The 16,021-nt window shown below is 42.6% G+C and overlaps 1 protein-coding gene and 2 pseudogenes across 1 annotated transcript in view; 1 reads left to right on the top strand and 2 right to left on the bottom strand.

The window, feature by feature from the left end:
• GPALPP1 (GPALPP motifs containing 1) overlaps positions 1–16,021 on the bottom strand; it is a 65,764-nt gene that overhangs the window by 39,395 nt on the left and 10,348 nt on the right. The window contains exons 2-4 of the mRNA XM_077483217.1: positions 11,329–11,470; positions 9,852–9,941; positions 6,068–6,164 (exon numbers count right to left, since the gene is read on the bottom strand). Coding sequence (XP_077339343.1) covers positions 6,068–6,164; positions 9,852–9,941; positions 11,329–11,470 — 329 coding nt within the window. The remainder of the gene's footprint in view (positions 1–6,067; positions 6,165–9,851; positions 9,942–11,328; positions 11,471–16,021) is intronic.
• On the top strand, positions 170–542 carry LOC143983478 (mitochondrial import receptor subunit TOM7 homolog pseudogene; annotated as a pseudogene).
• On the bottom strand, positions 8,157–8,263 carry LOC143986367 (U2 spliceosomal RNA; annotated as a pseudogene).

The following is a 16,021-nucleotide window of genomic DNA, read 5'->3' as shown; positions in this document are numbered from 1 at the left end:
GAACTGTACATCGGCACTGTGAGAAGCTAGTCAGCCTCAAAAGTGAAAGTAAAGTGCAGGGGAGTGTGCTGTGCTCTCCGCTTCCCCCTACAGTGCAGTACCTGGCTGAATGAGGAAGCTGGAAAGGTAGAGTACTGTGCTAAAAGCTTGATTAGTTTTAAAAGTGCTTTACAATCACCATGCCTGAGCTCAGCAAACAGTCCAAGCAGCGTCTGCAGAAGGTGTTCAAATGCGGACAATTCACAATCTGCTGGGGCTTCGTCCCCCTCATCCTCTACCTAGGATTTAAAAGGGGAGCTGACCCTGGAATGCCTGAACCCACACCACTAAGCCTTCTCTGGGGATGAAGAGTTCAGAAATACACCATTGGGTCCAGACGCTGAAAATCTCCATCACCGCTGGCTTGAAAGAGAGGAATACTGGTGCCACAGTTTACAAACCTTAAGCAGCTTGGATTCGTTTCACTTACTACTGCCATACCATTTGATCCATCAATGCAGCAGCAGGACTGATTTTTTTTTTTTTTTGTGTTCTATATTTTTACACTGATGTTTAGCCTATGTACATTCCCTTCCAAAAAATCATTAACCTTGTTTTTGGTTATAAAAGTATATGTACATTATTTATGTGTTGTTTTTTTAAATACAAAAGGAACCTAGCATATCCTGTATTTAGAGGTAACTGGAGAAAAATGACGATTGCATCCAATAAAGATTTAAGAGAAAAAAAAAAAAAAAAGTGCTTTGTGCGTGTATATATGTGCGCGTATGTGTTTGTGCGCATATATATGTATGCACGTATGTGTGTGTTACTTTTAATCCGGACCCCCCCCCCCCCCCATTCCTGTACCATCAGAACTGCTTTTGTAGGGCTTGTGTGTGATATCAGCCAGGACTGCTGTTCCTCTGAAAAGCAATCCATGCACAGATCACTTTTGAGAGGCATTTGAAAGGCTGTAAAGAGGCATTATGATGCTTCCTCACCGCCTGTTTTAAGACTGTAAATGCAGCATCACTATACCGCAACTATGCAATCCACACATTTGCGGGGTAGTTGCAGTGCAGACCCATTCACCCTGGGTATACCTCCAGCTGCTCCATCTGCAGCTGAAGGGGAAGAAGTTGGGGGCATTAAACAGCTTAACCATGTAATTTTACTGGCCCTCCAACCGGACATGTGAACAAGCCCTTGGTTCACATCTGTGTGGCTGCGTGCTGCATGTAGGGTAGCCAAAAAAAAAAAAAAAAAAAAAAAAAAAAAAAAAAAAAAAAAAAGAAGAAGAAGAAGAAGAAGAAGCACACAGGAACAAAACTGAAAAAAGCCCATTAACGTAAATAGTACATATAAGAGGTCATGCAAATAAAAAAAAAAAAAAAAAAAAAAAAAAAAAAAAAAAACCCCACCATCACCCATGCAAATATAGCTCCCCCTCAGATTATAAAGTGTGAAGAAAAAAAAAAAAAAAAACTCCTTTTGTCAGGGCTGGGCACAGTTCTGCTGTTGATGATATCCTGCTAGTCAGTCCTGCCTACTTAAGCTGTCCAGTCCAGAGAAGCTCTGCCTTCTCCTTGGTCACATCACAGAAACTCCTGTAATCCTGTTCAAGACTTGCTTTGCCGATATCCCTTCTGGCTCCAGATCCTGCTTCTTGCCTGTTACACTGCATTGATCCCCGACTTCTGGCCTAGCTGACTATCCGTTCCGGTTACTGAACTTTGGCTATGTTTTGACTACATTTGTTCTTTTTACTTTTATTATTAAACAAGCGTTTTTAACTACTTCTGTCTTGGCCCGATTTCATGGTTTCTGACACCTTAAGACCCCTTTCACACTGGAGCATTTTGCAGGTGCTATAGCGTTATGGGCCTGAGGGCTTTCACACTGGCAGGGCGTCAGAAAAAGTCCTGCCAGCAGCTTCTTTGGAGCGGTGAACTCACCGCTCCTCCACCGCTGCTCCCCATTGAAGTCAATGGGGCAGCAATGCGATACCACCAGCAAAACGCAGCTCTAAACCTCTTTTTGGCCTGGGGGCCTTTAAATTTTTTTCCCCCTGTCCTTAGGTTTAATGGGAAATTTCTTGCCTTTCTCTGTAGGCCTACAAAGGGCCTGATTTAATCCAATGCCCAAGAGCAGGGAACCCTCAAATGGAAGACAACAAAGCCAAGTATTAGAAGTGCTGTCCCCATCACAGGTCTTAACCCACAAGGCTCTCAATTCAAACAGGCACCAGTCTTGGCGGTTGTATGCACAGTCTCAACTGTCGCATCTGCCAGGTAGACTACTGCCCTAACAATTACCTCTGAAGAGCCCAAAACTTGTTTGGACTTGAAGGTTCGCGACACATGATCCATTTGTTTGGTGACCCACACGTCTGTGTTCCTCGCCACACAAGCTGAAGCCAAGGCAGGGCTCATAGCCGCTGCATTGGCTTCCCAGGCCCTGTGCAAGAGGATCTCAGCTAAATCGATCCATTTGGTCCCTGATGTTGCCTGTATCCTCAAATAAGAGGTCGGATTGCTTGGACACCTGAGCCAGGGATGCATCTAATTTAGGTGTCTTAAAGCGGGAGTCCACCGGGACTTTTTTTTTTTTTTTTTTAAAGCCAGCAGCTACAAATACTGCAGCTGCTGACTTTTAAAATAGTGACACTTACCTGTCCAGCGCGCCCGCGATGTCTGCACCCGAAGCCGATCTGTAGATCGTATCTCGGGTGCTGCCGCCGCCATCTTGGGTATGGGAATCAGGAAATGGAGCCTTTCGGCTTCATTTCCCAGTTCCCTACTGCGCATGCGCGAGCCGCGCTGCGCAATAAGGATGGTCCCCGCTGCCTCTGGGATCTGTGTGTTTTCCCAGCAGGCAGCGGGGCACTTGCGGGAAGGGGCGGGCACTTGCGGAAAGGGGCGTAATATACGCCCCTTTCCGCAGAGAGCTATCCCGGACGTGGGTACAGATACCTGTACTGTACAGGTATCTGCACCCCCTCCCCCCTGAAAGGTGCCAATTGTGGCGCCGGAGGGGGGGGGGGGGGGAGGGTTCCGATGAGCGGAAGGTCCACTTTAGGGTGGACCTCCGCTTTAAAGAATCTCTACCTCTTTGCAGGGGCACCTACTTTTCCATGTTGAAAGTTTTTTTTCAGGCTCCTTCCACTCCCTCAGGATGATATCCTTAAGGGCCTGAAGGACCGGGAGGACCTTGGATTGGGGCTTAACCAAGCCTCTATACATCCTATCTTGTGTGGACACCTGTGCCGTGGGTTCCTGAACCTCTTCTGATGCATACACTGCCTTAAGAATGCCCTGCATATCATTGGCGGCAAAGATATATCTGCCTGGTCTGAAGTCCTCCTCCTGACTGTCCTCAATGCTCTCATCAGAACTGTTCTGATCAGGGGATTCAGCTTTCTCCTCAGAATCCTGAGAGGTTTCAGGGGTTCCGGATGCCTGTCTGCTACCTTCAGTTAGAGGGGCCCTCCTGGGATGAAGAACCCTCTCTGCTAGTGTGAGGTTCAGGGTCCCTAGCTCTGAGGGCTGCTTGGAAAACATTAAGGGTAGTCAGCATCCCTGAATGAACGAACAGAGAGAAAGTCTTTCATAACCTGAGAAGTTTCTTTCCCCGCTAGCTTGTGGATACACCTTGTAACAAAAAGGTTTAGAATGATTCTGAGGTAATTTATCATTACAGTAGCCACATCTCAGAGCGGGAAGGGGTTTTAGGACTGCTGACAACCACCTGGGCAGTACTGTCCTCCCCTATAAAAAAAAAGAAAAAAAAAAAAAAAGACACATATGCAAGTTAGAAAGCAATACCCCCCTTGCTATGTCACGCAGGAGTAAGAGTTGGGGTCCCCCTCCCCCATAATTGCCCCTCCACCAGTCAGACCTCCGCTCCCAGCTCAGAACGCAGTTGCCATTTTGCTGAAGCCTCGGACTGGAAGTGACCTGGGCAGGCGTGGTGACGTCATTTCCGGCACCAAGGAGGAAGGAGAGTCATTCCTCTTCCCATGACAAGCAAGATGATGTCGAATGGCACCATCTCTCACTGCCAGCCAATTATCCCTATCCCTGTACATTATTGCACACTCACATTGGTCCCTACCCTCAAGAAGCCCACAATCCAAGGTCCCCATTCATATACTAGGACCAATTTTGGACAGAAGCCAATTAACCTACCAGCATGTCTGGAGTGTGGGAGGAAACCGGAGTAACCGGAAGAAACCCACGCAGGCACAGGGAGAACATGCATACTCCAGGCAGGTAGAGTCATGGTTGGGATTCGAAACAAACGACCATTTTTACTGCTAGGCTAGAGTGCCAGCCACTACATCACTGTGCCGCCCTCATATTTCAATTTTTTCTTCATTGGCAAGCAAGAGATATATAAAAATTAGTCCTAAACGAGAGTTAGAAGCACCATTTTTATGCGTTTGATTTTGCAGTATCTTCCGCGCCATTCCTTTCTTCTGTTTGCCAAAGTCGATGCGGACGTCATTTGCGCCCTTAGTTTGTATACCTGCCGAAATTTTGCGCATGCGCCATAACCAAGCCCCGATCTCGATTACAGTTACTACAGCAACAGAGCATTCTCAATGAGAACCTGATTCACTCCCCTGTCACAAGGGGGAGTATCAGGAAGATGAGAATCATTGCTGCCTCGCGAGACTTCTCTGTGCCATTCAGATGGGAATCTCGCACACAGTAATTTCCCCGACATGTAGGAAATGCACAAACGGCACAATTTACATGTTCGTGAAAGAGCATACTGCGCAATCGCGCATCACGTCATCGACGATAAAACAGATGATTTATATTGAAGCTACACAAGTGCAATAATATTACGTTGACTGAGGATTTACAACCACTTTACAACTGGGCACTTAAACCCCCCTCCTGCCCAGACCAAATTTCAGCTTTCGGTGTATTCTTCTATACTTGTTACATGACAATTACGTGTTACATGACAATTACTCAATCATGTAACACTGTACCCGAATTCATTTTTGCCCCTTTTTCCCCCCACAAATAGAGGTTTCTTTTGATGGTATTTAATCACCTCTGGGTTTTTTTATTTTCTGCGCTTTAAATGAAAAAGACCGAAACTTTTGAAAAAAAAAAACCCAAAACATTAATTTTTCTTAGTTTCTGTGATAAAAATGTGCAAATTAATAATTTTTCTTCATAAATTTTGGCCACAATTTATACTGCTACATATCTTTGGTACAAATAACCCAAATAGGTGGATTTTATTTGGTCTTTGTGAAAGTTAGAGAGTCTACAAGCTGTGGTGCAAATCATACAAAATTTATCACACATGATGTACCTGTGGCCTATCTCATTTCTTGCGACCCGAACAAGCCAGGAAAGTACAAATACCCCCCAAATGACCCCTTTTTTTCAAAGTAGGCATTCCAAGGTATTTAGATAGAGGAATGGTGAGCTTTTTTATGTTGTCATTTTTCCCCACAATTCTTTGCAAAATAAAGTTTTTTTATTTTATTTATTTTTTTCCACAAAATTGCCATTGTAATAGGTTATATCCATCACTTGGCATGTGTATACCACAAATAATGCCTGTGTGAGGAGGGAGAGCCGGCAATGAGAGATGCTCCGATATGTTTACATATGAGATCATCTCTCATTCGACACCCTGATTGTGCTGTAAACGGCCGCTGTGATTGGCCATTTACAGCGATCTGTGACTGGCTGGGTCCAAGGGAAACGGCCAGCACAGAACTTCCCCGATGCACGCCCGCGGCGGCACGCAGAGAGGAAGTAAAACAGGAGGATGTCCAGGGATGCCCTCCCGGCAGTTAGTGTCCGCGCTGTAGCCGTCTTTTGGCTATAGTGCGGGTGCAAAGTGGTTAAGAATTACAGCTGTGTGAGAAGTACTATAAACAGACTTTATGGAAATTACTAAATACCTTTTTATTTAGTCACTATAAAAAAATAAAAATACTTTGAACAAAATATTTTTTATAGTTAAAAATAGAAAAACAGGTAAAATATAAATGATATTCCTCAGAGAGTCACAAAACATTATCCCAACATGTTTGTTACTCCTGTATTCTTACCTTATGCTTTGCGTCTGCAGAACCTTTCTGTGAATCATCCTCACTATCTGAATCTGGTCTTTTGAAGCCAGGAGGTAGGGCAGGACCTATAACAGGCCTAAAGCAAAACAAAATTCTATTAGTGATACCAGAAAGCCAAACATACTGTAAATGGACTTAATGAAAATGGTTTCTGGTTAGCTCAGGCAGCACAGGAAAGCCCAGCTGAAACATCAAGACCATTAAAACAGAAATTTCAGGGGAAAAAAAAATATATATCTCATACGCAAAACCCCTTTTCTCAACTTATACACTTATGGATAAATGAAAGGGAACACACTGAAAAGTTAATTCCTCTGCTCGCCCCTACACCTCTGCCAGAGTAAAGAAAAGTTACAGTACTTTGCAAAAGTATTCACCCCCTTGGCTTTTTATCTATTTTGTTACATTACAGCCTTTGGTTCAATGTTTTTTTTTTTTTATCTGAATTATATGTGATGGATCAGAACACAATAGTCTAAGTTGGTGAAGTAAAAATAGAAAAATATATACATAAAATTATTTTTCAGAAATAAAAAAACTGATAACTGGCATGTGCATATGTATTCACCCCCTTTGTTATGAAGCCCATAAAAAGCTTTGGTGCAACCAATTACCTTCAGAAGTCACATAATTAGTGAAATGATGTCCACCTGTGTGCAAGCTAAGTGTCACATGATCTGTCATTACATATACACACACCTTTCTGAAATGCCCCTGAGGCTGCAACACCTAAACAAGAGGCACCAATGCCATGAAGACCAAGGAACTCTCCAAACAAGCAAGGGACAATGTTGTTGAGAAGTACAATTCAGGGTTAGGTTATAAAAAAAAAAAAATATATATTTAATAATCCAAATCTTTGATCTTTAGGAGCATCATCATCAAATCTATCATAACCAAATGGAAAGAACATGGCACAACAGCAAACCTGCCAAGAGACGGCCGCACACCAAAACTCACAGACCGGGCAAGGAGGGCATTAATCAGAGAGACAGCACAGAGACCTAAGGTAATCCTGGAGAAGGTGCAGAGTTCCACAGCAGAGACTGGAGTATCTGTACATAGGACGACAATAAGCCACATGCTCCATAGAGTTGGGCTTTATGGCAGAGTGGCCAGAAGAAAGCCATTACTTTCATCGAAAAAGAAAATGGTACGTTTTGAGTTTGTGAAAAAGCATGTGGTAGACTCCCAAAATGTATGGAGGAAGGTTCTCTGATCTGATGAGACATCCCCTCAGTGAAACGTGGTGGCAGCATCATGCTGTGGGGCTATTTTTCAGCAGTCGAGACTGGGAAACTGGTCAGAGTTGAGGGAAATATGGATGGTGCTAAATACAGGGATATTCTTGAGCAAAACCTGTACCACTCTGTGTGTTTTGAGGCTAGGATGGAAGTTTACCTTCCAGCAGGACAATGACCCCAAACACACTGCTAAAGCAACACTTGAGTGGTTTAAGGGGAAACATATAAATGTGTTGGAATGGCCTAGTCAAAGACCAGACCTCAATCCAATAGAAAATCTGTGGTCAGAAGTAAAGATTGCCGTTCACAAGCGCAAACCATCCAATTGGAAGGAGCTGGAGCAGTTTTGCAAGGAGGAATGAGCAAAAATCCCAGTGGTAAGATGTGACAAGCTCATAGAGACTTATCCAAAGTGACTTGGAGCTGTGATAGCCGCAAAAGGTGGCTCTACAAAGTATTGCCTTTAGGGGGGTGAATAGGTATGCACATTGACTTTTTCTGTTTTTTTATCCTATTTGTCTTTTCTTTTTTTTGTGAAGCAAACATCTTCAAAGTTGTGGGCATGTTCTGTAAATTAAATTATGCAAATCCTCAAACAATCCATGTTGATTCCAGGTTGTGAGGCAACAACTGTCTGGAGCTAGAGCTACCCCAATCTAGGCCAGGGACCCAGCCCTCTGGGTCAGACCCGATGCAGCACCCATCCTCACCAGGGGCACCCTTCTGGACGGCTCAGGCTCAAACACGCACTGGCCCCCAGTATCTGTCGGGCAGCACTGTGAGAACCCTACCGAAACCGCCCTTCCAGGTGCTGATTACGCCATTGGAAGTGCTTGCCCTCCCCTCTCTATAGGGGTAGCACAGCGCCTCCTTTAGCAACTGATAAGAACAGGTACTACACTTGATCTTAGCCAAAAGACCAAGAAGCGATGATCTCTTTGCCCAACTCTAACCAAACCTAAAAACGAGCCTTGTCTCGAGTTCAGCTTTAAAAATTAAACCTAGCCTCATGCAGCTGTCTCTTCCAACATTGTGAGATAAATCAATTGTGAAAATATTCTTATGTAGAACCACAAAAAGGTCACTACATCTGCACTACATTCATGACCAAAACCTACAGCCTCATTCTTTTGAGAAACAGTCTCAAGGGAAATCCCTACTTGGATACGCAAAAGCAATTCCCTGAGAGGATATAGAATGCAATGTACTGTATTAAATCCCAGATTTAGACAGACAAGCCTAAAAATAATCACTACACACCCTGAAGAGAGAAGGATTGGACGTAAACCAGCTGTCTATCATTATTTGGGGGTACTGGGGATGTTAATTTTTTACTACTAGGAACACGCATTTGGAATTCTTAATGTCTCCTCTTGTAACGAAGCACACTCCGATCTGATGATATACCCAATTCCACATGCATAGAGAGCAACAGCTTAATAAACCAGTACTGCAAAAGTCGTCTGAAAAAAAAAAAAAAAAGGGCTGATTTGAAAGTAGAGTAACTAGAGTAAATCTATGTAGCTCTTAACCACTTAAGGACCGAGCCCCTTTCTGAGATTTGTTGTTTAAGTTAAAAACAGGTTTTTGCTAGAAAATGTATTACTTAGAACCCCCAAACATTATAAATAAAAATATTCTAACACCCTAGAAAATAAAATGGCGGTCGTTGCAATACTTTCTCTCCCATCGTATTTGCACAGCGGTCTTACAAGCACACTTTTTTGGGAAAAAAAAAATACACTTTTTTAAATTAAAAAATAAGACAACAGTAAAGTTAGCCCAATTTTTTTTTTCCAATTGTGAAAGATCATAAATTGATAACAATGCAATAAAAAAAAAAAAAAAAAAAAAAAAAAAAAAAGGCCCAACGTCAAAACGTCTCTTCCGCCCTGCAGTGATATGGAGACGGGTGGGGGCCATCTTCCCCTCACTCGTCTCCATACCCAGGCAGGGGACAGACGCAATCACCTCCGCCGCTGCCGATAGCTCCGGTAAGCGGCGGAGGGCACCAGACTGTGGCGGGAGGGGCGGCCCTCTCCCGCCTCCGATAAAAGTGATCTTGACGCATATCCGCAGCTGAGACCACTTTTATCTTTTAGTGGACTGCCCGCTGAAGAAGAGGATACCATGGGGTGTATATAGCAGCTAGCTGCTGCCATAAACAATGATATCCTCCTTCAAAGTCATCACGTAAAACAGCGGTGGGCGGTCCGGAAGTGGTTAATTGAAGGGCGAGCCGGCAGCAACAGCTTAAGCAATACGTTCTCCATATCAAAAAGGTGAAGTTTTAAGAAATCAAGGCTTGAAACTCCATGGCTGAAAAAGAGTTTAGTTGATGCTCGAAACTTCACCTTTTGACATGGAGGATTTCATGATTTAGCCTGTTGCTGCTTGCACTTCAATAAAGGAGCTTTATGGGTAAAGCTATTCAACTCACAAGTCATTTGTGCAGATTTTGCAATATTGAAATATAGAATTCTGCAAAAATCCATTTTTTTTCAGAAATAGTAGTATACCTATCAGGGGAGTCTGATTGTTTCTTAAAGCCTGGAGGGAGAGCAGGTCCAAAAAATTCATCATCATCTTCTGATACCTTTCCAATTTTTCTGGAAAAAAAGGAGAAAACAAAACCACATTTAAAAAAATGCCATACAAGACTGCTAACACAAAGGGTTTGTAGGTAGCAATGACAAACCCTACCTGTATAACAGAGATTTGCATTCAATGTAGTGGCACTTGTTTTTACATTTGGATTATGTATGCAGCGTTAACACACTGTATATAAAAGGAGCTAAAAACAGGAAAACGTTCTGAAATTCATTGCAGATAATATAGTATATATACACACACATACTGTATGCGTGATGTTGTTTTTTGCTCAGATGCATTTCAAATTAGGTGTTAAACATAACAGTGAATTGTATGCAAAGTCAGTTTTTTATTTATTTATATTTTTTGTATGTTTGTCATCATACCCTCAGCCATTTTTGTTGGCCTCTAAAGTAAAGCTTCTTACATGGAGATCCTGTCAGCAACAGCACTTCCTGTTGCAGGCTGACAACTATGAGTTGTTGCTACACACACAAATCTGCATGCAGACATGAAGTTATATTACATTCATTAGTTAAACATATGTTGCTTTTAATTATTGTTTTTCTACTCCCTAGTTGTTTGAGGCACTGGTGATGTAACCGGGGCCACGCAGGTGCATCCTCAGAAGGCAACATAATCAGTGCCTTCCCCTTCAGATGATGTGCACTGTCACATAATCCAGGAGGCAGACCAAAAGATCCAACAAGTAAAAAGGGAAATGGATTCATCTGCCCTTAGTAAAAAAATGGCCACTGCGAGAAGAATGGGGAGGAAAAGGTGCACAAAGAATAAAAAAGTAAGAAGGCTTTCTATTGTCAATTACGCAGAAGTACACCCCCACTCCCCCCCCCCCCAAATGTTACCTGAGCCTGATCTTTATCTGGCGATGCTCTCTTACCCTCCTCACTGGATTCGCAGTGAGAGCAGTGGGAGCCATTTGCTCCCCTGCTGCTATCAATCAAGTCCAATAATGATGGGATGGGGCTGAGCCGCAAAGTTTAAGTCAGTCAATGGACAGACAGTGCTACTGGGGGATCAAGCCTACACGCGTGCCACCATAGAAAGCATCTTCCTATGGTGACACACAGAGAAGAGGATGAGGAGTCAGGAATACCAATGGGGGACCCCAGAAGAGAAGGACTGGGGCTGCTCTGTGCCAAAACCATTGCTCAAAGCAGTTAAAATATGACATTTGTTATAATAAAAAAAAAAAAAAAAAAAAAAAAAAAAAAAAAGAAAAACAAACTTTACAAGCACTTTAGGGGGGGCTATGGTCAACTATAACAAATCTATCCGTAAACCCTCTACTACCCCTTATAGCCAGATATAGGAAATGCACCCTGTATATATCAACCACAAAATTTCCCCTAATTCAGAGGTTGATGTATTTTTTGAGCTGACCGGTTTGTGGAATCATTTTTGTCCTTTCCAGTAGACCGTCTGTTGTGATGCCTGTGGCTGGATGAAGTCTCCTCATCACTGTCACTGGATGAGTCTGAACTGTGGTTGTACTTGTAGCCAGGGGGCAATACTGGACCTGCAACTATAAACAAAAAAACAATCTTAGGATGTAAACAGGAACGTGTGCATGATCATAACTGAAGCATTGTCAAACCTCATGGTGGTTAGGATTACTAGATCCAAAAGATATGGTTTTCCCATTCCAAATGTGCAAGCTGCCCATTCCATGGGCACTAATGCACCCCCATACCATAAGGGATAAAGGCTTTTGAATTCAGTGCTGACAAAAAGCCAGAAGGCCCCTCTTCCTTAGCAGGTGGACGATGCGCCCATGGCTACCAAAAAAAAAAAAAAAAAGAATGCTAAATTTTGATGCGTGTAACCACAGACCAGTTATCCACTTTGCAACAGACCATTTTAAATAAGCTTTGGCCAATATACAGTGGATATTAAAAAAAAAAAAAAAAAAAAGAAGTCTACACACCCCTAGTAAAAAAAAAAAAATAATAATTTCAGAACTTTTTCCACCTTTAACGTGACCTATAAACTGTACAACTCAACTGAAATACAAATAGAAATTTGGGGGGGGCGGGGGGGGGAGCAAAAAAACTAAAATAATGTGGTTGCATAAGTGTGCCGACCCTCTTATAAAACTGGGGATGTCAGTACACACCTGCTGTCATTCAAATTGCCTCTGATTAACCCAAAATAAAGTTCAGCTGTTCTAGTAGGTCTTTCCTGACATTTTCTTAGTTGTATCCTACAGCAAAAGCCACGGTGCACAGTGCGCTTCCAAAGCATCAGAGGGATCTCATTGTCAAAAGGTGTCAGGAGAAGGGTACAAAGGAATTTCTAAAGCATTAGATATAACATGCAACACGGTGAATACAGTCATCAAGCGGAGAAAATATGGCACAAGAGTGACATTATTAAAGAACTGGACATCCATCCAAAATTGATGAAAAGATGAGACGAAAACTTGTCAGGGAGGTTGCCAAGAGGCCTACAGCAACATTAAAGGAGCTGCAGGAATATATGGTAAGTACTGGCTGTGTGGTACATGTGACAACAATCTCCCATAATCTTCATACGTCTGGGCTATGGGGCTAGAGTGGTGGAATCCTTTTCTTAAGAAAAACATCCAAGCCTGGCTAAATTTTTCTTTTATTTTGTTTTATTTTTGCAAAAACACACCACACCTAAAGTCTCCCAAAAAGATGTGGGAAAATGTGTTATGATCTGATGAAACCAAAGTTGAACTTTTTTAGCCATAATTGCAAAAGATATTTGGTGCAAAAACAAAACTGCACATCACCAAAGGAACATCTGTGGGGTGATCTGAAGAGGGCTGTGTAACAGGAGATGTCCTCGCAATCTGACAGATATGGAGTGTTCAGGCAAGGAAGAGTGGGCAAATATTGCCAAGTCAAGATGTGCCATGCTGATTGATGCATACCCAAAAAGACTGAGTGCTGTAATGAAAGCAAAAAGGTATTTCTGGCTACTTACCCATTTATAGCGGCCAAATGGACCATTGCCCAAGCCTGGAAGTCCCAACGGGTAGACTTTCAAGGTGTTAAAACCCGCATGACTGCAATGTTACTTCAGGAACGTATGTCCAGTATTGTTCACGATTCTCATGCTAAATTTCTAAAAATCTGGGAGCCGTGGATCTCCTATGAGTTCCCCACACTCCAAGCAGCATGCCTAGGCTTGGTCTAACTCCCCTTGGCGAGGCACCCACGCCCGAACTTTCCCCCTCCTTCCTTCCCCCTCTTTTCTCTATCTCTCTTCACTCTTCTTTGTAATCTCTCCCATTGCTAACGAATTCTGCTGCCCCCCGTAGGAGGGGGTAGTGGAAGAAGGGCCTGCCCTCCGGAAACGACGAGGGAACGAGTTGCCTGGTTCTGGAACCAGCCTCGATACCATCCCCTACTCATATTCCCCCCTTTTCTTCTGTTTATTACAAGTATAATGTGATGGCTGGCCCTTTGGTTTCATGTTCATGTTTTGTAGCCCCTGCGAGGGCGCACAAGGAGCAGATTGTAGACTCTTGTTTATTCAACTTTCCAATAAACATATTGAAACAGAAAGCAAAAAGGTATTTCAACAAATAATTCATTTAAGGGTGTGCACACTTATGCAATGCAACCATATTTTTACTTCCCTGCACCTAAAAGAGTTTTTATGTAGATTTTACACAGTGCCCCAACTTTTTTGGAATTGGGTTTGTAAATGCAACATGCCATAACATAATGCACTAGTACTATGCCAATGCCATCTGAACAACAAGAAGCCTACACAGCAGCACTACACTTGACAAGCAAATATAATAACATATATTTTTAATATAATATCAAGGAAGAAAGGAGTATAGCGATGATGTGCTATAAATAATAATAGGGCACACAGTTTGAGAAGTTTGGCATTTCTAGAAGTTCACAGGCACAGCTTTAAAAAAAAAAAAAAAAATAATATGGGATAGCATCATTGGGCCCCGACCCTTTTAAATATTTGCCCAAACCAGGCCCTTCATACATAATTTTAACATAAAAAACAAGCATAAAAAGAGAAATCAGCACAAGTATCGTACTGATTAGAACAGGCTTCTAAGTGGTCCATATGGTAGTTTATTCTATGTTGACATTAATAAAGAATCTAAGGACTGGTGCATTTTTTTTTCTCTCCTACAAATCAAATCCACATAAAGCAATTCCCCATTTACAGTGTGTGTGAGATGTCTGAAGACAAAAGAAAACAATTAGAAGGAATCGCTTTCAGGTACAGAGCTCATTCTGTGATAAACTCATGAGCCCCTTGTTCATATTGGCATAGTTAGTCTATACCACAGGGACGCTTCACATTCTTCCAACACAGTTACATGGGTTTATTATGTGCCTGGCACAAAGCCTTGAAAACATCTGCGCTACACTGCCATGTGATGCCAAACATCCAGCTAAATTGGCAAAGTAATTCACTCCCTCTGACAGATCAAATAAGTACAGCGTTTGTTCTAAAATGTCATTGGGTATCAATCTAGTGATACCCTTTATTTAGGCTTTCAAACACATACAAAGATAAAAAAACAAAAAAATAAAATAGAAAGCCTCCACATTACATAATCCTATATACTCAGTTGATCGCGAATACGGCAAAATCACCCTAATAAAAGCATGGCACAACTTGCTCCAGTAGGGGAAAATTTCTTAGTGATCCTCCAGGAGGCAATCCGATATCCCCTGGATCAACTACCCCATGGTGTTATTACCTACACGTTCATCACCAGCTATATTTTGTTCATCGAGAAATACATATGGCTCCCCCTCCCCACCACAAAACAATCTACTGAGCTGGTCAGAACTAGTTCCTGAAGAAGCCTTTTCCGCAGTGTCATAGCTCTTACTGTAAAGTAGCCTTTCTGTATTTGGAGGCCAAATTCTCTTTTCCTCCAAAATGTAAAAAACAAACCCCTCCACTTCTGCAATGACCTGAAAGTGAATAACTCAAAACCAAATATCCCCCTTGACTGTAAAGGAGCAATTTTTTTTTCCTTAACCACTTCAATACAGGGCACTTTCACCCCCTTCCTTCCCAGCACAATTTTCAGCTTTCAGCGCTCTAGCGCTTTCAGTGACAATTGCGCAGTCATGCTACACTGTACCCAAATGAAATTTTTATCATTTTGTTCGCACAAATAGAGCTTTATTTTGGTGGTATTTATTCACGACTCCGTTTTTTATTTTTTGCGATATAAGCGCAAAAATGCGGAAAATTGAAAAAAAAAACCCCAATATTTTCTTTTTTCTATTTTAAAAGAAATCCAATAAAATCAAATTTTGTCATAAATTTAAGCCAAAATGTATTCTGCTACATGTTTTTGGTAAAAAAAATTCCGTTAAGTGTATAATAATTGGTTTGTGTGATCACAGACATATGTACGCAAATGATCATGTACATATGTGTGCAGGTGATCACGTACATATGTGTGCAGATAATCATTGGGACATGTGATTTTAGTGGGACATATGTGGGGGACATGTTTTTATTATTAGGGACATGTGTTTTTATTATTTGGGGACATGTATGTTTTGGGGACATGTGTGGGGACATTGTGTTTATACTGTGTGGTGTGTTTACTGTGTGGTGATTTGTGTGTACACTAGACTGGTGATCAGTGAGTAAAAAGCTGTAAAAAAACAGCTCATACTCACTGATCATCAGCTGGCTGCAGCGATCTGCTCTCCTCTCCTCAGCAATGACTTCTGTCTGAGGAGATGAGGAGCCGATTGCCTAGCAACCGACTGTTTGTTTACATCACATGACGGCCGTGATTGGACACGGCCGTCATGTGATCAGGAGGGCCAATCACAGAGCCCTCCTGCCGATCTGAGATGCGCCGTGTCCGGGTGACACGGGCGCTTCAGGATCGCGCCGCTGCGCGGGCACGCGCGCGATCCCGCTCCTTCTGATGGACGTTCCTGAACGTCCTATCAGGAGTAGACGGCCCCCACCCGGCCGTATATATGTGCATTGGCCGGGTGGGAAGTGGTTAATAAACAAACATGTTATACTTACCTGCTCTTTGCAACGGTTTTGCATAGAATAGCCCAGATCCTCCTCTGCTGGGGTCCCC

The sequence above is a fragment of the Lithobates pipiens genome, unplaced genomic scaffold (assembly GCF_037356315.1).
Source record: "Lithobates pipiens isolate NorthernLeopardFrog02 unplaced genomic scaffold, aLitPip1_a1.2 Scaffold_16, whole genome shotgun sequence".
In the NCBI taxonomy this organism is placed as follows: domain Eukaryota; kingdom Metazoa; phylum Chordata; class Amphibia; order Anura; family Ranidae; genus Lithobates; species Lithobates pipiens.
The sequence above is the reverse complement of the archived record's forward strand: the minus strand, read 5'-3'. Positions and strand labels throughout refer to the sequence as shown.